The 27,543-nt window shown below is 42.2% G+C and overlaps 1 protein-coding gene across 2 annotated transcripts in view; it reads left to right on the top strand.

The window, feature by feature from the left end:
* The first annotated feature begins 3,486 nt into the window (after nucleotides 1–3,486).
* The window catches only part of LOC126337060 (uncharacterized), a 43,843-nt gene continuing 19,786 nt past the window's right edge, over nucleotides 3,487–27,543 (top strand). The window contains exon 1 of one of the 2 annotated variants that reach the window (XM_050001388.1): nucleotides 3,487–3,614. In XM_050001388.1, the coding sequence (XP_049857345.1) occupies nucleotides 3,551–3,614 (64 nt within the window). In that variant the 5' untranslated portion in view covers nucleotides 3,487–3,550. The remainder of the gene's footprint in view (nucleotides 3,615–27,543) is intronic. The other variant, XR_007565039.1, reaches the window with a different exon arrangement.

Genomic DNA, 27,543 nt, shown 5'->3' with positions numbered 1-27,543 from the left:
GTGCCTTTTTCTTCCGCTGTTAAGTGCTCTACCGACTGAGCTACCCAAACACGACCTAACCATACAGCTTCAATTTCGTGACTGCCTCATCTCCTACTTTCCAAACTTCACAGAAATTCTCTTACGTAGCTTACGGACAAGCACGCATGAAAAGAAATGGTTCTTAAAATCTGAGGTCATCACCCTTAGAACGTAGAACTACTGAAACCTAACTAACCTAAGGACATCACACATATCCATGCCCGAGGCAGGATTCGAACCTGCGATCGGAGCGGTCGCGCGGTTCCAGACTGAAGCGCCTAGAACCGCTCGACCACAGTGGCCGGCTAAAGAAAACTGCAGATACATGGCTTAGCCAAAGCGTGGAAGATGTATCCACTATTGATATTTCACTCTGCAGCGGAGTGTACGCTGATACGAAACTTCATGTCAGATTAAAACTATGTGCGACACCGGGAATCGAATGAGGGGTCTTTTAAGGGGCTTTAGTTGTAATCTTCCAGGAAGTTTCATATCGGTGGAGTTGTGTTTCAGCCTGTACATCGTAAAGATTAACCTCCCTGTAACACGATCTTGGGGTACTCCAAACTAATGACTTCCAGCTGCACAGGACATTGCGGAAATGAAATGGCGAAATCTGAAACTTTGTGTCGGACCGGAACTCGAATCCCGATTTACCACTTCTCATTAGCTGTTGACTTAACCACTTCAGCCATGCAAACACACTCCCTGGCCGAGGCAAATTTCCATCTTATTGCACGCAGCACTGCAGTGTCCCTCGTCAGTTAATCCCCTACTCACAAATTATTGATTCACGCAGAAGTTGGAACGATATTAGCTCTTCCACACTAAAATAAATCTCATGGAGCTGTCAGGCTGTCATGGCAAATAGTGGCTGCTCTGTAGGACAGCCACAACTCGTATTTAAATATACATTACTGTGATAGTGTGACAGTTTCATGACATTTGCTTCGTACGAGCTCCAATGGGAAGCAATAATTTGCGAGAAGCGGTTAGTGGATTAGGGACGCTGCTGCATTGCATTGCAGTTGGAAATCTGGGTCGGTCAGTGACCGTTGTGATGACATCAACCCACAGGAAAAATAATTATCAAAATCTGAGCTGTGAAGTCATCCAAAATTCTAGTTGGAAAACCACACACTTTGTTATACTTCTCAATTGGTCACGATCCAACTTTGTTTATGAACTGAAAACTATAATATTCACTAGAAACTGCTCTGAAATTAACCTGAACCGACAAAAGTGTATATATATTATCCGAAACTTCAAAGACATCTAAGACAATATCAGAAAGGAATTAGAAAAAGTGACAAAATTTCGCGAATCACACACAATACTGTTAACAATCACATGAACACTGGCGGGGTTCACCATACATCTACCCACTTTTGAGTATAACCAGTGTCTCTTAATACTACGACTCGTAGCAATACAATATCAAAAACTTTTATTACTGGGTAAACAGTCCCTACTTGATTTGACAGCTGACATTTGTAATTCCCGCTCACGTCAGGAAATACACCAATACGGGAATAGCAGCTTTTACGTTATTGGTCAGAACGCAAGCAATTATGGCGGTCGCCGTAATTTTCAAGCCATATTTCGGGACAAAATACTCTAATTACGCACTGTCATATATCTAGTCTCAAAACAATACATAAAACTACATAAAATAACTACAATAATTTTGACATGCAAGGAGAATTATTCCTAATGAGAGGAAGAAGTTTATATTCACTGGTGTTTCAACAATGACTACCAGGCAACTTTTAATTCACTGATTGTAATTTTATTTTCGTTAGCAGTAAGCAAACGTAAAGTAAAAAAAGAATTTAATTAAATACAGTCTGTAATTCTTATACTTTTAATAGAGAAAGAAAGAGGATAGCGTTCGGCGAAATCCCTTAACTTTTTGTTGCATACGAAGCGTTGCGTTGTGCAGCACGATGTTGGCGGATTAAGATGATGAGAGCAGGATTCAGACAGTTCCGCTGGTTAATCTTCTCCTGCGAAACGCAAATAAAGTTCCGGTACAGCTCTGTCATTAACCCCGTGGTGATTAACAAATCACAAGACGCCAGTATACGAACGTCGTTGACATGTCCTCTCTTTCGAAGTACAAGACGTAGACATCGCTCGCTTTTACACTTTATGCACTGTCCGTGATGCTATCGTCCATAATTACACGGTTCGTCAGATTCATATAGTCTTAGCCACAAATACACAGTTCATAGAATTGTTCTTGTGTGTGAAGCACACCGCAAACAATGTCCACTCCGTTCTCACATTTCAAACTTCGACAACGTCATTGAAAGCCATTTATATTGCACAGTTAATTAGTCTTCACTTTCACGGCTTGATAGAATGTGATACACAACAGTACCACCACCCAAAACCAATACCAGCAAAGTTGATTCGCATAAAAGCACAGTTCGTGTCGGCCACAACAAAGTAATGTTAGCGGCACTTTCACAGTCCGGTTTATTTCCTCTTAAAGTTCGCTGGTGATGGAATTACCTGCCGCAGTGGTAAAGAGAATTAACAATCTGATAGTTCGGTATCACTGTCCATACAATTACGTATGCTTTTCATGAAACACAGTACTATTTTTCCCGCGCACGTTTCACAGACACCCCATCCACCATCCCCTCTACTACGCAACCACCTTTCGACTCTCGATATCACTATCGCTGTCCCTTGTCTATAGAAGTTATATCGTTATCGTTAATTACATAAACCTTTATAAATGTTATTGACTGCATTTTTCACAATTAATAATATTCCAAATGAGAACTTTCCAAACTTTACCACAGGTACAAAGCAAGAAACATATTTATCCATTGGCAAACGAAATAATCACAATAACGTCTTTACATTTAAAAATCACTGTAGAATGTTACATAATCACAATTTGAAATGCCCATATGAACAAAAGAAAAAGAAAGGCAATCTAAAGAAAATCACGAAAAAAATTTTAATGCGTAATTAGCAATGCCTTCACACCGTGTCCTGATATCTGAAGCCGATAAGACAACCGCTCGTGAGAAGCGGTAAATCCGACTTCGAGTCCCAGGCTGGCACAAACCTTGAGCTTTCGCATTTCCACAATGCTCTGTGTGCCTGGACGTCACTAGTTTACCGTGCACCCATCATCTTCTCATTCCATACTTCGTATACGATGTATTCACCTGTCGCTTCCTCACGAAGCAGAACAGACACAACTCGTGTATAAATTATTTCTGTATGCCCTTGCCTACGGAGTTGCGGGTCTCGCGGAAGAACACTTCCTATTGCAGAAGCCGCAGCAGGGCATGACTGCAAAAGCGGCCGCGTCCAGGACGTTGCCACGTCCGGTAGGAGTGTCGCCCGCCTGTCGCGAAGGATGATGCGCGCCGCTGGAGAAGACGGCATCGCAAATGATGGGGACGCCTCGAGCCGCGCGGGGCGGGGCGGGGCCACGTCGGCCTTGGCGCCCGCGATATAAGCCGGCGGTGTGCGCGACCCCACAACAGCGCCGCTCGCTGCAGCCATGGCTCTCCTGCACGTCTCCTGCTTCCTCGCAGTCGCGATTGCCGCCGTCTCGGCTGCGCTACGTGAGTACACCTCCACCACACAGAGTAGATAAGCGGCGACGTTAATTAGTTCTGCCTAGTGCTGTAAGACTACCGTAGGCTACCGTAGACTATCACAAGTAAGCGTGGGCTACGGAAGTTTTACTAGTAGCTTCGGTTAGTTAAAGTCGTACCCGCTTTACTTGTGCGTTAGGTGTGTTGCCTACCTATCGGGCGTCGTGTCATTACGAACGCTTTCTTTACGTATGCGGTCAGTGTGTTACTAGATTCCCCTAAAAACCAGAAGTGATGAACCGTCTAGAAACTGAGTGAGGATATATTAAGGGCCGGATAACCTGCGGAACATCTAGTTTCTCCGTAGATATCTTCCTGTCTGTTACTCTAGATCAAACAGTATTTATAGCAAAACTGAAATCGTTGTTGTTTAATTAAAGTTTTATTCTAAAATTGTTGATTTGTGACGTGAAACAGACGGATGTTGTATACAATACAGAGAACGAAATATCCTCAACGAGAAGGTAAAATACAACACCCGCAAAACAAAAATGTGTCAAACATCACTGCAATACTTTGTCGAACTTATATAAAACATGTCTCTGTTACTCATAAACAGCTTTAGCATGTATAAATGATAACAGAAAACTCTTTCCTTTTCATAATTGAGTACAAATAACAATATTTGTACTCAGTGATATATACATATATATATAATGTTTGTGCATGTAAACTGTACTTCACCGCCCGGGATTAGCCGAGCGGTCTATGGCGCTGCAGTCATGGACTGTGCGGCTGGTTGCGGCGGAGGTCCGAGTCCTCCCTCGGGCATGGGTGTGTGTGTTTGTCCTTAGGATAATTTAGGTTAAGTAGTGTGTAAGCTTAGGGACTGATGACCTTAGCAGTTAAGTCCCATAAGATTTCACACACAATAAAAAAAAACTGTACTTCCATCAAAAGTTATGGCTAGAGTTGCATAGAAGCGTCTAAGTTACCCTAACAACTATATTTTATTACTTATGAAATACAATTTATCTTCTGTTAGAATGTAAAATGAACTACGCTGAATGATGTTTCGTTCTAATTATGAGCAAAGCAAACAACCAAACAAACCAGAAAACAAGAGGCAAGTCGCCCGCTCTCACTTCCTCTCTCACACATTCATTTAGGTTCCTTTCCTACCATCCACCGACAATCCTACCATCTACTACGTCATATATGCAGTGTTCCAAAACTACTGAGTAATAGTTTTGGTAGACCACAGCCCTATTCCTGCCGATAAGGACGCCGTGGCTTCAGCAACGCCTACGCAAGATTCTCTGGAATCGTGGAAAACGGTTGGAATTCTTCGAGAAACAGCATTGTAACCATAAAGATCCTCAACGACGAATATTGTCTCTCAAACTAAGGCACCATTCATACCGTTACTAGCTTTATGAAGCTGCTTCCTTCTTGACTAGTACAAAAAGATAGCAATTTCTACCGAATCCATTAAATTTCGGGCAAGCGTGAATTCTAACTTGTCACGCTGTTTCTTCAGCCGTGTACCTTGTCGTCATGCACGGTGAAAACCAAGAATGTCACTTAGTTCCTTCCGAGGATGGCTGGAAGACATGAGGCACAAATATCAATGAAACTAATGTAACTTGTACAGCTGCATGCCAGAAACTTAATGGGTTATTTATTTGTACATTTCTAAACGATTCCTACTTCTGGAAGATGCGTTGTTAATGGGATGAATATAGACTCTCTTTAAATTTGGCGCAATTCCATTAAGGTTTGACATTTTTCCCAGACTCGCTATGTTAAATAACTTATAGATCCTGTTTCATATGCACGATTCACTCATAAATTAGAAGAAATGATAATGGTACTTGTTTTTGAATGACACCGAAGCTGGAAGTTTTAGAATGACGAAGCTGTTACTGCTTTTGGAGGAAGTCGTTTTCCTGCATAAGCTACTTTTGTGTTCGAAATAAACACTTCATTTCATGCTTAAATTTTAGCTAATTTGACCCACTTGGGCGAAAAGAAGTATCTAGCACGTAACCGAGGTGGTGAATTTAGGTAATTGCTAAGCATGAAATATAGTGATTATTTCGAAAATAAAAACAGACTGATTAGGAAAATGACTTTCCACATGAAATTATACCGACATTGGAAGCATGTGTACCACTGTCTAGCCGCGATGGATTAGCCGAGCGGTCTAGGGCGCTGCAGTCATGGACTGTGCGTCTGGTCCCGGCGGAGGTTCGAGTCCTCCCTCGGGCATGGGTGTGTGTGTTTGTCCTTAGGATAATTTAGGTTAACTAGTGTGTAAGCTTAGGGACTGATGACCTTAGCAGTTAAGTCCAATGAGATTTCACACACATTTGTACATTTTTTGAACCAATGTCTATTGTTACTACTCTACAGTTGGCGTCAGTTTCTTAAGAACAATTTACAGGAAAATTTAAAAATTTCATATATTTATTACGTCTTAACGGTTTACGAAACAACAGAATTGTGTTAAAAAGGGGACAACAAATTGTTAATGTCTCTATGAAGGAATCTCCCAGTATGTGTTTTACGGAAACTACGGAAAACGAAACTTCGAATAAGGATATATACTGTAACGGAATGAAATTTCTAACCTTATTCGATCATTCTTTCTACTTCATTACATGTCGTAATGCTTTCATTTATTCTGTACCTCGTTTGATGTTACGGTTACCTTTTAATGTAGAAACTATGTCGAGTTATACAGTACACTTACAGATTACGCAAACCCCCAGTCAACTGTACAAACGCTTGTTTGGTTTATTCAAGAAGACATCAAGTCTGATCTTTGGCAGCATGTTGGGTCCTCTTTCCTTATCCCGCTATAGATCATTAAGGTTGACATTTTCACACGTCTTGTTTATCTCACGAATTCCATTGTCCGTTTAATTCTTCCGCGAGTCACAGAGTGCTCTCCTACAAATTGAGATTTGATACTGATGTTATTTTATATTTGATTATTTTGACATGATTTGTCGACGGTTTATTCATCAGATTTTCGCTATTCATAAAAAAAGATTTCGTGGTAAAAAGTGTAAGAAATGTTCTCGTGCAAACCATCAAATTCTATAAAATAATTAAGAGTGTGCCGATGAACAGATAAATTCTGTTTATCACGTTCGAAAACCCAGTCATATTACAGTTACGTCAAAAACTTTCGTCTTTGGGCACTCAAATACGAAGTCAAATAATCAAGGAGAATTAATAACAGTCTTATAGTAAGTTACATACACGTTGCTTCTAGAGAAATATTTCTTACTATACCCCTAGCAAATTATATAAAATTGTAGCTATTATTTCCATTTTAACACAGAATTAAACACAGATGTGCTATCGATTCCTTGATTCATATTGGCCTATTGAAATGACGTATTATACCAAACAGACCAAGACACACACCATGTGCAAGAATGCGAAGGGGGTTACAAACTACATCATTGTCAAAGTACAGTGCTCAATATTTTATAAATTCACTGTATCCCGATTGAAAATTTGAGTCGCACACCTCTTTTTACAGCTGGCACTTCAGCTACTCCAGTGTTGACTCCTTTGCTCATCGGACTGTGTCAATCGTCATGACTGCCCTCGTGATCGTTCTTTAAATTGCAAATCAAGTTTTTCTTCTCTTGCAGCTGTTTCGTAATACTGTGCTGTTGCTCAAAGAGGTTATAAATGTCATAGTGTTGCGCAGTCATAGAGCTGTGAGTTCCACTTCGTCCTTCAAACGCAATAGAGAGCAGGAGCAAATCGCTTATATAACTTATAAATAATTTAAATATTTCAGTAAGTTACACATATTTTTATTCGTGGATTAAGGTTCCATCGACACTCTAATTATGAACGGAGAATTAACCATACTATCCGAAGAATTTGGAGGGAATTAGATTGGAGCATTCACAAGAACTTCGACGGTTTTCGCGCGTTTTATTGTATGGTCTCCATGGAAAATTAATTCGAGGTCATCGGATCGAGAGTTAAACGTTGTTTCCACGGAATAAAAGTCTTTCTCTACGTCTACCTCCACTGTCTGTCCTCAAGAGGTTTCGTAACGAGAACATGATAAAACGGATCGTGTAAGAGTTGCTTCGACATCCTGTAGTTAATTTATAATTAGGTATTGTAATTATCTTTGAAAGTAAATGATGCAACATATTTTCTGGCTATTCCTAGGAAGGGCCTCATTTTTTCCTCATTATTGTTACGCGGATGAATCTTTGTGCAAGACAGTGTTACATTTGTATTAAAGTGGATGACTATCGAAATGAAGACAATGCTGAAAACGACAGTAGCTGCTTCTTTCGAGCAGCATCAAGGAGACCGCCGAACTTGTCCACATCCAACTCACGGATCACCGTCAACAGTAGTGCAGTCCGAGAAACTTCATGGAAGACAGCAGAGGGGTTTTGCTTTATCACGAACATTGATGCTCAGTTGATGGCAATAGACTTTTCTTACCCCTATGATCACATATTGATTATGAACTTCTCCTCCACAATCACAATTCGAGTGGACCTCGATTATTTTATCCGTAGTCGCGACAATGTCTCTTACCGGACAAAAGGGAATGGACTCGAGCAACTAAACCTAAAAGCTAAATACAAATTATATCCAAAACTCAGCACGTCTAACATTCTTCTCTCAATATTTTTTAACCTTACCGGTGCGGTTTTAACGCGGGGCAGACTGTTAGAAGACGTAAGTATTCATGTGTACGACGGTAAATCCATCTGTATTTCTCCTACATTAAAACATACAAAATCTTAGGCTACATGTATCCACAGCAGACTGAACTGTAGGCCTGAGCCACATGAGAGGTCACAAAACAAATGGAAGACTGTTGATCCATTAGACCAGCCGACAAGAGTGTGATGCTCGAAGTGACAAAAATGTACGAACTTTCCGAGTGACTGTGTGACTGTGGATGTAATTTTTAGGCGGTTTCCCAAATCCCAATAGGTCAATGCTGGGCTGGTGCCCAAGTCTTGAGTATGTTGCACGATTAGAAAACATTTTTTTCAGAAGTATTTTCGCTCACTTCCACTACACGCAGACAGTTGTGGTACACATGTCCCGGGGATAATGGGAAAGCAGCAGGAAGGGCACCATACAGCCCTTAAATTAACCAAGTCAAATCCGTTAATAACCAAGCCATCCTTACTCCGATGCCAGAGAAACCTAAAAAAAATCTCTTGAAACCATTACATAGCACTAGGAACGTAGCAAAACAGTCGGTCAGTCGGTCTGTCGATGTTATCATTTACCGAGATAGACTGCCTTTCCTTCAACGATACAAAACTATTTCCAAGTATTCCTGCAATGCAAACCAAGTAAAAAGAGAGACAAAACAAAAGATTACCTGCAGACGACGTGGCAAGTCTTAGGAAGATGAAGGAATCACGCCACTTTTAACAGGGACATTCATATTATCTGGAAAAATGCTCCAAGGACGGAAGTCGAAATTTGTTATCTGTGCTCGTAATTCATCTTCACGGATGGTTGTAACGTCGATGTATAGTATAATTTTCAATAAAACCGTAGACGTCAAGCGAAAATTGTTACGGCACTATATTTTGCACCACAGATCCTGTAGTATTTGCGATCGTTGACGCTATTCTGAGTGTTTTAGTTACAGTAACAGGGGGGAACAAGACCAGAATGACACAAATTGTACACTAAATCCTTACTACTTGCCTTATGTTGCGTATGTGGCTAATATTGAGCTGATGTACACGACGACATATCTACAGATTTGCAGAAGGAAAGTTGAAAATCCCGTTCGAAGTCTGTGTCACTAGAGACGGATTCGCAAATGACTGTAAATCAAATCTTCCTTTGTGCCTGTAATCAAACATCTCGGAGTTGAACTCAAGTACTTCCGGGAAATTTACGGAATTACAATAACAACCGTCTCTGCCGAACTGTCTTGTCCACTAAGCCGCCGTGCTGAGGGCGCAACTTTACAAGAAGTTTTTACGTCGGCTGGCGACATCTTTTATTGAGGCCATGTATTTCCCCTGACTGCCCTCACCCATCCTCTCTAACTACATTTCATTACTCATCTGCTTGCAGTCATACAGATCAGTGTTTCTCGAAATGTGTTCACTCAAGAGTTCTGCAAAACGTACTTGAGTTTTTTCACAACTTTCAAGAAAGTAAATTAGAAAAGAACAAATTAAAAAAACAGAGTAGCAATTAACCATTGCTTCCATCTGCTAACTGGCTAGTATGTACGAATGGGACATCGACAGTTACAAATTGCTGATTTCTACAAAGATCGATGAACTTAATTTAACCCTTCAATGCGGACAAGTAAATACATTTACTATTCTCTAAAAAATCTTACTTTTAAGAAGAAGAATTCTGAAAAATTTGTACTCGCTCTAATAAGTGTCATTGTTTTCCATGAATGAAAGCCTTTTTAGGAGAAAGGGTCTGGAATAGGAGAGACTTAAATAGTTTGAATGAAGCTGTTCATCAGCGTGAACAGATTAAACATCTAAATGTGGTATAAGTGAAATCCTGATTTATTATCAATGTACGACCTACCAGTCGACGGAAGAATACGTAACTACTATTGAGGAGACATCTCATTCACCGTAGGAATAAAAATTTGAATTAACGCTGTTGTCGAAATTGCGATGCAGTTTAAAAAAAATGAATATTCTCTACTGTCACAAAACGCCGTGTTGATACTTTTAATATTTGAAACTACATCTACGTGCGAAACGGTGTTCTCACGACAGTATGGCATCTTAGGCACTTTCTAACACTTAAAACACTTGAAGCCGGAATCATGATTGTTTAAGTGTAATGTAACACTGTAAATAAACAACAGCCTAATGGCGCCACTGACTTTAAAGGGTGTTCTCACCTTTTGCGTCGACAAAGATTAAATACCGTCACAGAAATGATTCAGAACAACCCATGATAATTTAACTTTCACCCATAAAGCCTAGTGTCAAGTCGAAAATGAGAACCAATACATCTCACCAAAATTTAAATTTAGAAGTACTCTTTGATTATATTACTTTAAAATAAAGCAACTTTACGAACTTTCGATTAATTTGAAATTATTTTCTGAAGACAATAAACAAAGTTTAAACAGTTGTCATTTTTGTGGGAAATAATGATGTACAAAATGTTGTACTGATAATAAACTACACAAATAAGAGTGAACATTAAACAGGATTCCTTTTACAGAAAACATTAAGAAACTCTGACGCAGATGATGCACAAAGAACGTCAAAGGTTCTTATATAATAACACAGGAAAATTTTAGCCACAGAGTAGCAGAGCAACGATATAAAATAGCATCATTTCCTACAAGGCCAAGGATGAAGCCAGGGATGACCTTGGAGTCCAGAGTGCGTTCGGAGCAAGGCGGCAGATGCGAAAGGAAAAGAAAACGTTGAGAGCCCCTTCCAGAGCACCGAGTGACTTACGTAGTCAGTCTCTGCATTACGTAAAAGGTTAATGTGGGGAACTACATGCCGGTTAGCTGGCTTGTATATGCCTGGAAAAAACCAGTTACCCCGTCGGTAGGAAGGCCTTGAGATGGCCAATTAAACTACGTTGTACAATTTTACGGTGGATGCAAAAGAAAAGAACAATCCACGCACTCATTATCTTCGACGCCCTTGATAGTCTTCTTGTTGTATGTACGGGATCATCACTATGACATTTTTTGAAGGAAGGAAGGTTAGAGTTTAACGTCCCGCCAACATCGAGGTCATTAGAGACGGAGCACAAGCTCGGATGGAGAAGGAAATCGGCCGTGCTCTTTCAAAGAAACCATTCCGGCAGTTGCGTGGAGTGATTTAGGGAAGTAACAAGTAACTCAAATCAGAAGGGCCGGAGGCAGATTTGAATGGTCATCCTCCGGGATGCCAGTCCAGTATGATAACAACTATGGCACCTCACCCGGTGTATCTTTCGACGTTAATGAAAAAATAATTACGAATGCTGTACTGTTGGTACCGTGTAAACTCAGGCAACGCCGCAAACTGCAACGCATTAACGTGTACTAGCACCACTATATAAAACAGAGGAGCTAAATCCTCAAGTGATCCTAAAATCGAGAACGTTGAAAAATTATGTGAACTTCTAACAGACGAATTCGTAGTGCTAAACTGTTTTTCCGGCCGTGATTCAATCAATATTTGTTTGAAACAAATAAGCTCTTAGTATTTTCTTAAAATTTATGGCAAATTTCATGAATTACCGTTGTAACAAGTCCGAAAATATCTATTTCTCGTCTCACTAGAGGCATATATACTGGATACTGAAACTTATTTGTATTGTCAGAATATAATCCTCGTAGTAGTAGTCGTATAATTGGTTCATAGCTTCCCGAAACAAATTTCTCACTCTGCAACGGAAAATAAAATGTTAAGAAATTCCTTATTAATTGAAACTCTATTCCAGACTTAACCTTGAGCCCAGATGACTTTCTCTGGCAGTGCCTGGCAAGATCTCTGCTGCAGCACACAGCTGTAACCGGTGAGGAACCTTGAAATAAGAACCTTTCGAGAACGGCAACAGAGAGACAGATAAGAGTTGCCATTGTGGAAAATAGGAGCAGAACTGTCTAACCTGACCAGTACAGTGATCGAACAGAACATAACCTGCCGTGAGTTGTGGGATTAGCAAGCTTAGGATACATGGAACGACAGTTAATTAAATCAACAGGTATGTAGCCGGAAAAGAGATGCAGGAAATATTTTGTCACCGACTAACTGCAGTCGGATATTGAGTGCTGCTCTTGTAGGTACCTCTCTAAAGATAGAAATCGCCCTTAACTGGGCGACGGTAACTCGCGTTTTGTAAACAGTGCAGAGGGCACCATACTGAGGTGGACTGCAGCGCCGGCTGGTGTGGCCGAGCGGTTCTAGGGGCTCAGTCTGGAACCGCGCGACCGCTACGGTGTCAGGTTCGAATCCTGCCTCGGGAATGGATGTGTGTGATGTCCTTAGGTTAGTTAGGTTTAAGTAGTTCTAAGTTCTAGGGGACTGATGACCTCAGATGTTAAGTCCCATAGTGCTCAGAACCATTTTTTGAACTGCAGCGCTGGTCAAAGTGCAGATATGTCGCAACCGTTTGTTGGAAATTGAGCATTTGTAGGAGGAAACCTGTCTGTACGAACCAACGATATAGTCAGTTATGACTGTCCTAGTCACGGGAGCTTCGTAGTTGCAATGACAATAAGTTGTATGGTTGTGTACTGTAAGGCCGCTTGATGTCGAGTGTCCCCACGTAATACATCGCGATCCAGAGGCGAACAAGTTGATTGATGGACTGAGTACTCACCAGTGGCAACCTTATTATGTTCGAACTAAGCACAACTTCCCGACGCAGGTGCTTACTACTGAAAGCACAATAAACAATGCAGACGGCGTGGAGATTATTACTGTGGATTTACATCAGTTAATGACTGAAGTCTTATTCACCAGTAATGCCGCTTTCCAGTTGGACTATTGTCTGTATCAAATATTTATGCGATAAGCATTACGGTGATGTCCTTATATTTGTCGGATATCAAACCACTCGGATACATTTACGTCTACCATATGTAAGTGATGGATAATACACGGTATACTCCTACCTAATCCATTCGCCAATGGGACGTGGGACAAACGGGTATAGGATTCAGTCCCTCTGACCTTCAGGGATTACTTGTGATCCGTCTGCCCATAAGTATCTCCTGTCACGTGCTATAGAACTGTCGAATCCACTGTAAGGCGAATCCCTGACGTTTGATGTGCCTAAAACGATCCCTTACTATATTTCGTAGGTATTGCTACTGTTATGGCTGAAAGTTGCTTTACGCACGCATCTTAAGGTTACTGTCTTAACCAACTACTTCCGTTAAATAATTTACTTGCAGTGGTCAGCTCAGCATTACTGGAACAAATAAAGTGCAGCAGAGCGTAAGTTATATATTTGTAAAAAAATATTCAAGAGAAATTTACTTTGAGGAGTCTACAGTCTGTAAAGTTTTCTGAAGTGCTGGAACCCCCAATTCTGAATCGATAAAAGTCTTAAGACTACGGCCACTGTCACCCATAACAATCCATAAACACAGTGTACAGTAGTGCTGCTGTAGCTGTTCTTGAACGCTGTGTTACAGTTCGCTGTGCAGTTTACATAGATTCAGAAGTAACTCTGGGCTCTCGGAATACAACGGAATGAAAACTGAAAAACACAGACAGAGGATCTCTCTAGATTTCGATTCGTAATAAACGCCGTTGCATAGTTGAAATATGCACGACTGGAAGGCAGGCATGTCAGAACATATAGGCAAATTGTCCGCGCCGTATCGCCGCAACGAATTAGAGGGCACCTCCAGATGCGCAACAGAATCAACAGATTTTCAGAGCGGGCTGTCGACCTTGCACAGACATGCTCCTCCGCCCATATTGACGGTGACCATGTCGAGCACCTGTAGTGTGACTTAAAAACTTGGAGAAATGCTGTATCGATTGACATGCATATATTCTGTATATGCTGCAGTTTCCAGTTTGCACACAGTTATCTTCTGAAACCCCAGAGATACTTATCAAAACCCACTACTGTGATGTGTTATTAAGTAATTTCTGGTCCAAAACACTTTAAAATCTGTGCAGACAAACTACGAAAATTCATCTGTTAAATGATGCTTTGTTAAAACGACTGGTTTCGCAGCTTACAGCTGCATCTTCAGGTATAAGAGTACCTCTGAGGAGAAAGAATGGGCGAGCTCAGTAGGATTCGCTCTTTGAGGGTTCCATGCAAACTTAATTAAGTATGCAGATAATTTATCTATCCCGGGAATTGATACTCTCAACGATTTTAGCGTGTTATCGACATCGATACTGGCAAGATAGCCGTTCCAGGAATTCGAAGGTCGTCGGAAATGTTTCAGTTTAATGTTTAAATTTTTAACGTAATTTGGATTTCGCTATTGTTATTGCTTACAAAAAGGGATCTTAACAGATGAACAGACAGGAAGGAGGACGGATAACAAATAACAAATTTTAAAATAGGAAACCAGAATGTAAAATCCATATAGTCACAAAGCCGGGACAAACGCAAGTGCAGGCGTTGCAACACTGACGAGGAGAATGCGGCAAGCGGCATAACCCGATTTTATGGATGCCTCGCTCAGTGGAAGGGGAGCCGAAATAAGTGAACATGTGTCTCAGATTATCTGTAGACTCTCGACCGTTATTGATAATACGAACCTCAAAGTTTTCGCCCTTATGTAAATACCTTTTAGTAGGCAATCAGTGCAGTCCATGTGGCTAGAATAGTGGCTAGAATCGGGGCTTCACACTTTTGTGCCCCGTGTTTGAAACCCGACAACTATTTTTAATTTTCGTTTGTCTAATCACGTTCGTAGACGATTACTACAAGAATTTTTTCCAATGTATGTTGAAATAACGTTGCCCTTATTCGTCTACTAATTATATATCTGGTGAAAGCACTAAAAGGAAATAGAAAAATAATTTGAAATTGTTTTTGGTGAAGTTCCTGTAGTGATCCTGATTCACAACCAGGTGCAAGCGCCAGGTTACGAAAGAGTGATTCGTTATGTGTGGTTGCCGCAAAATTATTGAAAAAGCGTGAAATTTTCAGCAATCTTAACAATGTTTCTTTCCCTAGTGAGAGATATACTGACGTCGTGCGTTGCTTGTGGTGTTTCGAATTTTTATGTTCGGAATGTTTCCACGATCGGTTTCATGCACCAAACCTTCCTGGACAATAGACATAGGAATAAAATAAAAGAATTATGATTTGATATAAGAATGAAAAATGGGAATTTAAACAGTTTTTTACATCTAAAAATACCATAAATACATGTATTAGAAAATGAAGATAGATAATAGATAATAACAGCCCAGTCATAATTTTGCAGTTAATATATTGGTCGCGACGTTAGCCACTATGCCACCACTGAAAGCATGCTAAAAGGCATCTAAATTATGTCGAAAAATTTGACGTTCATTTTCTCAGAAACGGTCCAGTATCTACTGATAAGCCAGGACATGTGTTAGCTTATTTTGGCTCCTTTTACACCGAGCGAAGTATGTGGGAAATCGGCAGTGGCACTTGCCGTGTTCTCCTCGTGAGTGGTGAGTGGTGAGTGCAGTGGGTGGTAGGGAGGTGCAAGAAGCCGACGTAAGCCAGCGCGAGCGGGCTAGGCAATAACAAAATAAATACATCTCAATATCCACATAAGTGACACATAATGAAGGTGTGTTTATGGGTGGTAACAATTTTAAACGGAAAGAGAGATACTGAAAAATTCAAAAGAGCATAAAAAGTTAGCATTAAAATATTATGTTCAAATTATACCCAAGAAGGAACACACAGAGTAAAAGCAAGTAATAATGTAGGTAAGTGTACAAACATTTATTTGGATACGAAGAAAGTTCAGGCAAAAATTCTGTGTGCCTATTAAAGGAATGGAACTAACCAGATTAAAATAGACGGTATTCTAAGGAAGTTTCAATAAAGTAAAAATTGAAACAGTTAAAGCGATCGGGATAAGTAACAAGAAATAAGAAATAACACAACGTGATATACCCTGTCAGAAAAATGCTTAGGCGATAATTGACGACGGGACGGTTTTCATGGACGATAAACTCAAGAGGACCGGTACAATATGATTAGACGAGAGAAAAAGAGCACAGTCCCAGAGAGTGAAGATAATATGGGTACAGACTAAAGCTAAAACAAATTCAGGAAATGCCGCTTGTTGTACATCGTCCGGTGAAGAATAAGCAGACGAGTCCCCCACCTCTGTACCTAACGACATCAGGCTGTTTTCATAATTTTAGGGGCTCTTGTCGATACCCGTTGTCGAGGGATAGCGTCTTGGATTAGTAATCAAAACGTCCTCATTCCCATGTTTGAGGCCTACCACTGCTCAAATTTGTAATAAAATCATCATTAATGGCGGTCGAAGACATCAGGCATAAGAAGTTACCATCTTCCTGCTAACAGCCTTCTCAAAGAGGCCGGAGGAGGGGACTGGTTAAGGGCACTCTCTTGCCCCTGGGGTGAGAAACTGCCCCTAAAAGGCGGAAGAATCAACATCGATCAACAACATGAGGATGCAGAAGCAATGGAAACTACTCCCTTAAAGACATATACAGCAATGTGTATCCACAGGACTTGTTGAATGCAATCGAATAAGTGTCTTGATAATTTCTGCATTGGCAGATGATTCCGGATTAATCCTCTATCAGATCGCCGGCTGGGAACTGTCAAGGGGGAGGTGACCACGAGGAAAAGATTGAACAACCAACGGAAGGATATCGTTCTACTGGCCGAGCTTCGAAGTAAGAAGTTTGAACGTAGTAGGGAAGCTAGAAAATCTGAAGAGGAAAATGCTAGATGTAGTGACGGATAATGAAACGAAATGGAAAGAAGAGAAGGTTCTCTAGTCAGATGGAAGTAGAGTAATATTAACAGCAGCAGAAAACGGTGTAAGGGGAGTAGGATTCATTGTGAACAGGAAGGTGGGTCAGAGAATGAACTACTGCGAACAGTTCAATGATAGGGTTATTCTCATCGAGAATCGATAGTAAACGAACACCGACAGCGGTAGTTCAGAGCAAGCAGAAGATGAAGAGACAGAAAAAGTGTGTGATTGTATTGAGCGAGTAATTCAGTACGTAAAGGAGGATGAAAATTTAACAGTCGATTGGAATGTGGCTTTAGGGGAAGGAGTAGGAGAAAATGCTACGGGAGAATGTGGGCTTGATAGTAGAAATGACAGAGGAGAAAGAGAAACTGAATTCTGCAACCAACTAGTAACAGCGAATACTATATTCAAGCATCACAAAAGCAGCAGTTATGCTTGGAAAATGGGGGGAGATACGGGAAGATTTCAGTTAGATTACATCATAACCAGGAAGAGATTCCGAAACCAGAAACTGAATTTACGCAGGAAGAGATACAGACTCAGGACACAATTTAGTAATGAATAGTTCATTTGACAGTTCATTAGAAGAAGAATGGACATCTTTAAAAAGGGCACTCACAGATGTTGGAAAGAGAAACGTAGGTACTAAAGGTAACTGCCAAGAAATTATGTGCAACTGGAGAAATATCTCAGTTGATAGACGAAAGAAGGAAGTACAAAAATGATCAGGGACATTTAGGAATACGTAGAAACAAGTCACTTAGGAATAAAACAAATAGAAAGTGTAGGGAGGTTAAGGCAAAACGGTTGCATTAAACGTGAAGAAAGCGAATGAGAAATGATTGTCGGAAGGACTGATCTAGTACACCAAAAAGTCGAAGCAACCTTTGGTGAAATTAAAAACAAGAATATAATGGGAAGGAATTCCACTGTTAAATGCAGGGGAGAAAGCGAATATGCGGCAGGAGTGCATAGGCCTCTATGAAGGGAAGTACTTGTCTAATGACGTAATGGAAGAAGAAACAGGAATCGATAGGGAAGAGACAGGGGATCTTGTATTAGAATCAGAAATCAAAAGAGTTTTGATATAATTAAGAGCAAATCTAACTTAACGGACACATAACATTCAATAGTAATTACTAAAATCATTGGGGGAAGTGGCAGAAAAAAGACTACTTACGCTGGTGTGTAGAATGTGCGAAACTACTCATGTACTGTGAGACTTCCACACTGTTCCGAAGATTAAAAGAGCCGTCAAGTGTTAGAATTATCGCACAATCAGCTTAACAAGTCATGCATTCAAGTTTCCAACAAGAATAATATACAGAAGAATGGAAAAGAAAGTTGAGGATCTGTTAGGTGACAATCCCTTTAGCTTTAGGAAAGTTAAAAGCACCAGGGAAGCAGTTCTGACGTTGCAGCTGATAATGGAAACAAGACTGTCTTGACACGTTCTTAGGATATGTAAACCTGGAGAAAAAAGTTCGACCGTGTAAAGTGGTCCAAGAAGTTCGAGCTCTTCAGAAAAATAGGATTAAGCTATAGGAAAATTTGGGAAACATACAGAAGTAGAAGAACCAAGAGGGAACAACTAAGTGCACGGATTAGAAAGGATGCTGGTCAATGTATACGTCAAAGAAGGAATGACGGAAATAAAAGAAAGGTTCAGGAGTGGGATTAAAATTCAAAGTGGGAGAATATCAAAGTTAAGATTCGCTGGTGACATTGCTATGCTCAGTGAAAGTGAAGAAGTATTACAGGATCTCTTGAACGAGTTGGACAGTCTAATGAATAAACCGAAGAAAGACGAAAGCAACAGTAGAAATGAGAACAGCGAGGGATTTAACATCAGATTTGACCACGAAATAAATGAAGGTAAGGAATTCTGCTACCTAGGCAGCAAAATAAGCAGGAGCAAGAACGACGTAAAAAGCAGAATATCATTGCCATAAAGGGCGTTCCTGGCCAAGAGAAATCTACTAGTATCGAACGTACGTCTTAATTTGAGGCACAAATTTCTGAGAATCTACGTTTTGAGTAGGGCATTATATGTATGACATTAAAACGCGAACTGTGGGAAAACCGGAATAGGGGAGAATCGAAGCTTTTGGGATGTGATGATGAAGAAGAATGATGCTAAAAATTATGTGGACTGATAAGGTAAGGTATGAGTAGGTTCTCCGCAGGATGGTCGAGGAAGGAAATATATGGAAAAGACTGACAAGAAGGAACAGGATGAGATGATATTTGTTAAGACATGAGTCAAAGAAATACATATTCCTTACAAAGATCATTTCATTGTCAGTTGGTTGACTGGTATAATGGTTAAAGGGGCCAGACTACTATCTCATCAGTCTCTTTTTCCTCTAACAGACAGAAGTATACGGCCTTATATCAGAGACAGCGTACCGGTGAAAACCCACAGGAATAAAACGCACGGTCTGCGATGGGTCAATGAAGGCGAAATATGAGACAAAAAGAAGAAAAGGAGACAGAGGACGAAAGGCAGGCAAGGTGCACCATCTATGGCTCAGCCAGAAGGCCCCGAGAGCAGACTGTAACGAGGGGACATTCGTCCTCCAGCAGCCGCCACTTACCAGAGATAGGCGTACTCCACTCAGAAACTGCCTAGGAGAGACTAGCAGTTCGAACATGGCAACAGAAGTACAAAAAGTGAACAAGTCTGACAGATCACGCGAGAGGGGCCAAGAAGAGTAAAAGAGAAGGTTGGCTCCGTAACGGGCTGGACCACGAAGCCCAGACAGCCACAGCCCGGTTGGAGCAGAGGAGGCAACAGTGTTCTGCCAACCCTTCAATGGGCAGATAATGTTAAGTGGCACCTTCTTAAAAAAAAAGTGGTAAAAGCCCCCTTCACAAATAGAACATGGAACTAAGTCAGCCGCTAGGATATGGTCTCGTAACATGAGGGGTAGCGAGTCAGGGAGATTATGAGTCTGCCGCAGGGCGGCTAGGTTTACAACGACAACGAGAGCCGCATGGACATTTTACCAGAAGGTGGTGTTGCGCTATGATATCGATGTTGATGTTGAGCCCGCGGACCGACATGATTCAAATGCTTATCAGCAGAGCATACTACCTTACGTGTCCTCTAAATACGAACGTCCTATCTCAAGTTGTTCGAGGTGTTCTATTTTTTCTAAACATGAATGTACGTCGGTTCCGGGTTCCGTTTTGTGGTGCTAACCGAGGCCTCAGGGACTGACGGTATCTCTGCCTCGGCGAAGCCCTGCGACCGGCAGACTGTGGCTCGTGTGCAGTTGAAGACCAGCGAAACATTGGAAAGAAGTGTCCTGAAGGACCCCTTCCTGGCAGGAAGGGACCAATGTCCCTGGTGGCTGGGAAGTCTTCGATTTCAAAGCATAGCAGCAAGATGAGAGCCCTCAACCATCAGGGGACAGGCATGACAGCTGTCGGTGTGGACTTGCTTCTTACCGAAAATTAACTTTCACAGTTATTACTGTGAGGAACTTTTTACGTACAATGATGGGCTCAAAAAGAGCAAATTACTTTTGTTCAAATTATGATATATCTTTCTCTTCAGCTAAGCTTGATAATGGCCACTGAGCGAAGCTAGTAGGGAATTGTGCAAAATGAATAGACTTGCGTTGTCCTGAAGGTGCACTATCCAAGGTGGCAGTTTCTGCGGCATTGGTTTTAGATGTCGCGCCTCAGTTCCGGGAGTGTGACACACACACACACACACACACACACACACACACACACACACACACACAACTTGTATGTCAGCTATAATTGCCGGTCTGCGTTAAAAGAAGTGAATAAAATAATACCTTTCTCGTTCCAAAAATCGGTAGCCATCGTTTTTCGAGTCGAATAAGGAGATAACTTGATCATGTTCGATCCCACGTGAGTGATTACACCCCACAACGTTATGTAATCCTGAAGGTTAGCATCGTTCATAATGTTATCTGTCTTATTTATTGCGCTGCAGATCTAGATTCTTACGACAGTGGAGCTATCATCTTAAAAACTAATAACTTGCATCAGGACATGACATATGGAGTAATAGATGCCAGTCTTTTGATTTAATAGTTGTTTAGTCAAACAACTATTGAATCAAAAGACTGAAATCTATTGCTAGGTGAAAGCAAAAAACTGTCGCTCCAAAAATCGTTGCTGTTGCCAGTACTTGTGGTAATTCCATTTCTGTCTGAAAATTATCTAGAACTACTTAAGTTCGTTAAGAAGTGTGCTGGGTTTAGGGACGTATAGTAATGAAGGGATGTTCACACAGTGTTGAGTGTACGAATGTGCTTCATGAAAAGTGGACGAACATTTTTAGAGCACTACCGACAAGATGGAGATGGTTTGTTTTCCCACATCGCCATGGGTGACTAGAAGTGGATATCTCATATCGGAGTGGGATAAATACAACAGTCAATACTGTGTCCTCATTTCTGCCATGCCAGAACAAAAACTCAAGCAGTCTCCATTACTGGAAGCTGGTCGTAATGGCCTCCGTCCTTTTTATTTCATTGTGGAGCTAGATTTCAACCGATAGTGTAGCTGTCATCACTACGTTATAAGTAGTCATGGAGACTAAACGCAATTATAACGACACAATCTACATGCCTGAATTAGGTTGGAATGACTACTTATAACGCACTTTCAATTGAAATCTAGAGCTGCAGTGCAATAAGAAAAAACATCAACACTGAAATGTAAACATACTGCCGTTAGTTTTCGTGGCCTTTTCGTATAGATCTGCTCTTCAAAAAGCACCGAAAATCATCCTTTCCCTCCATAACGAGCGTGGAATAAAACCGAGGATCTTTCTGGAATATGAATCTTATAGGACATCGAATTATTTCTAATTTACCAAGAAAAAGAAAATAATTTGAATTTTTCTCTCTGTTACCAAAATCATGGTGTAAGCATAGGGAATGAATAAATGGATGACACTGAAGTGGCTGCGGTGCACGAGTGTTTTATCCTCGCCTCAGTCCCACGCCTTTCCTCTGCAGGCAGCGCACTGGGTCTTAGCGGTGGAGAAACGGTTCGGACTGTATGTTAATTCACGTTATGGTGCACTTTTGTAATACAGTCATACTTCTACGCAATATTTGGTTTTTAGATAATCTGCTTTGTAAGCACGACGGATACATCTAGAATACTAGAATATCTGTATGATAGTAGCAATTTTCTAACACTATTTTCCTGCCTATCTTCTCTATCCTTACACATTCTTTCTTTTGTTTTCAAGTGACACAGCCAAGTTCCACCTATCTGAGAATTCTCCTTAGGCCTACCTATTTAAACATTTTCGAAAGACTGTCTATGACATCATAAACTTAGAAGAAGGATTGGTGATAAAATAAGAACAATGCCATTTGTATCGGTTTCAAAGGCCCTAGCCCTTTCAGTGACGGAGTTGAAACGTACGAACTGTCTGTGAAGACACTGTCGTAGCTAACATACAGCTATAACCTTTGTAACACAGAGCTTTCTTACTATCGTATTATGGATGTATGACTTATCATTTGAACGCTGTTTGCGATTGTACTTTAAAAGCTGTTTAACACCATTGTTTCTATCACCACTCACCCTTTATCAGGTAAAGCTGCAAAATACCTAAGATCGACTTTAAGAAAATGTATTATAATAATTAAAACATCTGGCTAAATATAATTAATACCCTTTCATCTGCACTGGTCCATTCCCTTCCGCTTTTGGTCATGTAGGACTTTCGCATGCAACCTTGTGCACTGTATTTTAGTGGTCACACGCAGCTTTTCCAGTAGTACGAGGGTCATTCGGAAAGTAAGGTCTGAATCGCCCTAACTATCGTATATAGCAAGAACACTGAAACACGCAAGTGTACCGTCTGCCGACGTACCTTGTTCGTCAAACGGCGGCATTTGCATTGTTACTGTTGCAGTGTGCTGTTTACAGTCTCAGTTCAAAATGTTTAAAACAATTAATCAGCCCATTGACTACGAAATACGGTCAGCGATGCGGTTTTTTACGGCAAGGAACGTTGTAGCAGTGGAAATTTGACGACAGATAAGTGAGGCGCAGTATTCCATTGCGATGAGTGACGGCAAGGTGTCTAAGTGGGTGAGAGCTTTCAAGGACAGACGAGAAAATGTCTGCAACGAACTGCGATCAGGTCGACCATTAGTGATCTCAGAAGATTCGGTCGAAGCCGCGGAAGAAAAGATTCGTGAAGGCCAGCGAATGGCAATTTCAGCTTTAGCACTGGAATTTTCGAATGCGGGTGTAAAAACTTTGGACTTGTCTCAGAAAAATTGTAATTTAGCAAATTCTGTACACATTCCGTTCCCAGGCTGCATATCGAAAAACACAAAATGGAAAGAACAGCTTGTGCTTTTGATTTTTTGGACTGATATCATAAGAAAGGTGATCAATTTTTAGAGATCTGACATAGGGTACGAGACGTGAGTTTCTTACATGGCCCCAGAATCTAAACGTCAGTTAATGCAATGGCGTCACCCGCTATCGCGTATCAAAGTCAAAGACATGCAGACAATCTCAACTCGTAAGGTTATGGCAACTGATTTTTGGGACAGAAATGGAGATTTTTTAGTAGGGTTATGAGTAAGGGGCAATAGTTGACCCAGCTACCTACTGCGCTATCTTGGCTAAACTTCATTGTGCGTAATAGACTAAGCGATGTGGCCGTCTGAGTCTGGAATTCTGCTATTGAGTCATAATGCCAGATCACATTTTGCCATTCACACCCAAAATCTGATCAGACCTTTAGGATGAAAATAGACTGTCCACCTGCTGCACGATCCAGACTTGTTGCCGAGCGATTTTCAATTGTTCCGCTGTCTAAAGGAGTTTCTCGGCTGCAAACGTTCCGCGACAGATGACGAGGTTGGTTGGTTGTTTTGAGGGATAAAGGGACCAAACTACAGGATCATCAGTCCCAAGGTAAACCAATTCCCAAAGTACGTTTGGGAAAGGAAAAGGGGGAAAATCAACCAGATCACAGGGAAAACATACACCATAAGGAAAAATAGAAGATTGCATTAAAACCACAGAGCTGATGGTCTGGGCTGGCTGGTCACAAGAATAAAAGAGGATGAGCCAGTCACTCTGCAACACATTCAAATGTGCACTCCAAAAAGACAAGGCAAGATGAACACATGTGGGGAAAATATGAACACAAACATATGCAAAGAAAGGTTGACAAAGTTAAAATGGAGGGAAGGTGGAGGCCCCAGAGAGAAGGCCAAACGCCCACCCTTATATGGTATGACAAAAACCCCAGCTAAGATTGGGCAGTCAGGGAAGATGTGCACGACAGTCAGAAGTGAGCCACAGCGACACCCTGGTGGGTCTTCGCGATGGAGAATGTAGCCAAGTGTTAGCCACGTATGGCCAATGCGGAGGCGGCAGAGGACAACACATTCCCTGCGAGTGGCTTGCGTGGGTGACCGCCACACATTCGTCGTCTCCTTGATAGCTCGTAGTTTGTTTGGTGTACTCAGAGTGCCCATTCAGTATCCCAGATCGCGAAAGCATTGCGGCGGAAGACTGCTCGCAAATCGGTCTCCAGTAGGCCAATCTCCAGAGTTGGTGTACTGGTGGGCTGCTTGGCCAGATGGTCAGCAAGCTCATTGCCTGGCATCCCGACATGGCCTGGGGTCCAAATGAAGGTCATTGAGTACATAAGGATGCCTGGGGAAGTACTGGTCGAGAGCTTGTAGGCTGCTTAAGGAGTCACTACAAATAAAGGACTCTCCAGAGCAGGAGCAGATGTGATCAAGTGCGCGATAGATGGCAACCAACTCTGCTGTGAAAGTGCTGTAGCCATCCAGCAAGGAGCATTGTTCAGTATGGCCAACGTGAGCATAAGCGTAGCCAACAAGACCATCAACCAGTAATCCATCGGTGTAAATTATTTCTGAGCCCTCAAAGTGGCATGGAAGACAGATAAAATACTGACAGAGGGCGTCAGGTGGAACTGAGCCAAGAACAGAGATAGAATCCCGACAGAGGGCCTCAGGTGGATCTGAGCCTTTGGGGCCTTGCAATAGGTCCAACCGAAGCTGTGGCCGAAGCATGGACCATAGAGGTGTACGGAAGTGGACCTGCAGGAAAAAGGTGGTGAGGGAGAAGCGCCGATTTCATGAAGAAGTGACCAGATACGGGCGGCAAAGGGAAGCCCAGTTCTAGGCCGCCATTGTGGGAGATGTAGAGCCGTGGTGAGGTGAGGACGAAAATACTCACTCCACCTGACAGTCTGTCAAAGGCAGGATGGTTTTTGTAGTACCCCGGTAGCCATGAAGGGTGGGTGTCCGCATTGTCTTAAAGGACAATGCAAAAGGCGGGTTTATTGCTTAAGAGTTGACATAACTCAGCCAGTTGGGAGAAAAAGCCACCGCAGTTCCACTGGAGAATGAAGCTTTCTGTTATCTGGGGTGGCATGGCGTGACCAAGGAGGCACATTAGGCCTCAGAATCACCTGTCGCCACTGATTGAGCGTTGGCATCGAGTACCATTGCATCCGAGGCATCAGCGAGATCTAGGTCCTCAGGGGACGCCAGAATCTCCACCTGGACCTCGGAAACACATCTGTGAGGGAGTGCTGGTGTAAGCAGCACTGGAGGCTCCCGTTTATTAGTGGACTTCTTCTTTGAAGTTTTGCTCTCTTGCCACTCCTTGGGTGCTTGCCAGGAGGGCTTCTTGGAACTATCTTCAGGGACTGAGGACGACCTTGAAGCCCTTCGACCAGCAGCCAGTGGATATTTCAACCACTGGCTGGTGTCCACTGGGCTATGGGGGGTGGGAGGGACTATGGAAGGTAGTGTTCCAAGGGACTCCTTCCGCATAAGAGGACCCAGGTGAGGCCATTGCTTCCCCAGCTGGGTGGAGGGAACAGATGTCCCCTGGCAATTTGGGGGGCGATGCTCCCAAAGTAGAAGCTCTGGGAGCAACAGAAGAGGATGTACCTCCAGGCACCTGGATGGGGCAGGAAGATGGGCGACCCTGAGGGCCCACAGGACCAACCTTAGAGGAAGGGCATAACGACGTCATCGATTGCGACGCCGTTGCGGCGGCAGGAGCATATGAAGATTGCATGGCAGCAGGGTTTAGTGATTCATATTTTAGTTTAGCCTTGTGGTAAGATAGGCTGTCCAGCAAGGGTCTTGTACTCCTTTTGGAGTACCAGGCACGCTGGCGAGAAGGGGAGTGATACTGTCCCAGTTCACACAGGTAAGAGGAGACACACGTGGAGTATTCAGATGCAGTGAACAACTTTCGTCTACCTGTGGCATTGGAAAGGCACTGGGAGGACATGTGCCCAAATTTCCAACATTTAAAGTATCGCCTAACGGGAGGGACAAAGGGTTTGACGTCACACCGGTAAATCATAACCCTCACCTTGTCAGGTAACGAATCACCCTCAATGGCCAAGATGAAGGCACCAGTGTCAACTCTATTGTCTTTCGGTCTCCTACAAACGCGTCAGATGAAACGAACACCCCACCTTTCTAAATTGGTATGTAGCTCGTCATTGGAGTGTAACAGCAGGTCGCGATGAAAAATAATTCCCTGGAACGTATTCAGGATTTTCTGGGGAGTGACTGAAACAGTGATATCACCCAGCTTGTCATAGGCGAGTAACTCCCGGACTGAGTTGGGGATGCTGTCTGAATCAAAACTTACCCATTGTGAAATTTGGATAGCGCTATCACTTCCCCAAACATATCTTCCAGGTGCTCAACAAAAAAGCAGAGGCTTTGTTTCCTAAAGGAGTACCCATCATTTCTGCTGCAAAATAAGTAAATTGGCGAATAAGAATGATGTCGCTCTGAAGCCCTACGTGCCTCCCAAGGTGTTGCTAATGAGGGGAATGATTTAGGATCATACCTGTCAGTGTTGTAATCATTCTTTCCTTACTTAAAGACTGCTGGGGCCATTCGGTCCCCAGCAAAAGATGACTTAGTCCACTTTATTGCGGGTCATCCGCTCTGATGCCACCCACTCCGATCAGGGGCTCTCCCAATGGGCGCCATCCAGCCATAGCAAAGGCCACCTGGCTTGATGGCCATTGCCAGGAGTCCGGATGCTCCAGGACGACAGGTGTCTACTCCTTGGCATACGTGGGGAGTTTACAGCTCAGGTATCAGCAGTGCAATCCCTGTGTTGTCAGGGGGCTACCACCAAATGGGTACATGATAGCCCCACCACAATGGGCTGGGTACCGTGCTGGATATTAGGCGCAGAGAAATCCAGTATTGTCATGGAGTCAAAAGGGGACAGGAGACGATGGAAGAAGATGACCTACCCCAGAGAGTGTCCTCGCCCAGATAGTTGAATTGCAGGTGGAGATGCAAAGCCATGACAAGAGGTTCAAGAGATCCAATCTAATGGTACTATGCATAACTCATGCACAACCTAAGGCGTCCTTCCCCAAATGGCCCGCATTTCTGTAGAATTTGGAAATATGGAGGTCAAACCCTACAGGGGACCATCACATAAAGGCCGAAACGT

This window comes from Schistocerca gregaria, chromosome 2, assembly GCF_023897955.1.
Source record: "Schistocerca gregaria isolate iqSchGreg1 chromosome 2, iqSchGreg1.2, whole genome shotgun sequence".
Lineage (NCBI taxonomy): Eukaryota > Metazoa > Arthropoda > Insecta > Orthoptera > Acrididae > Schistocerca > Schistocerca gregaria.
This window is presented reverse-complemented; position numbering and strand designations above follow the sequence as displayed.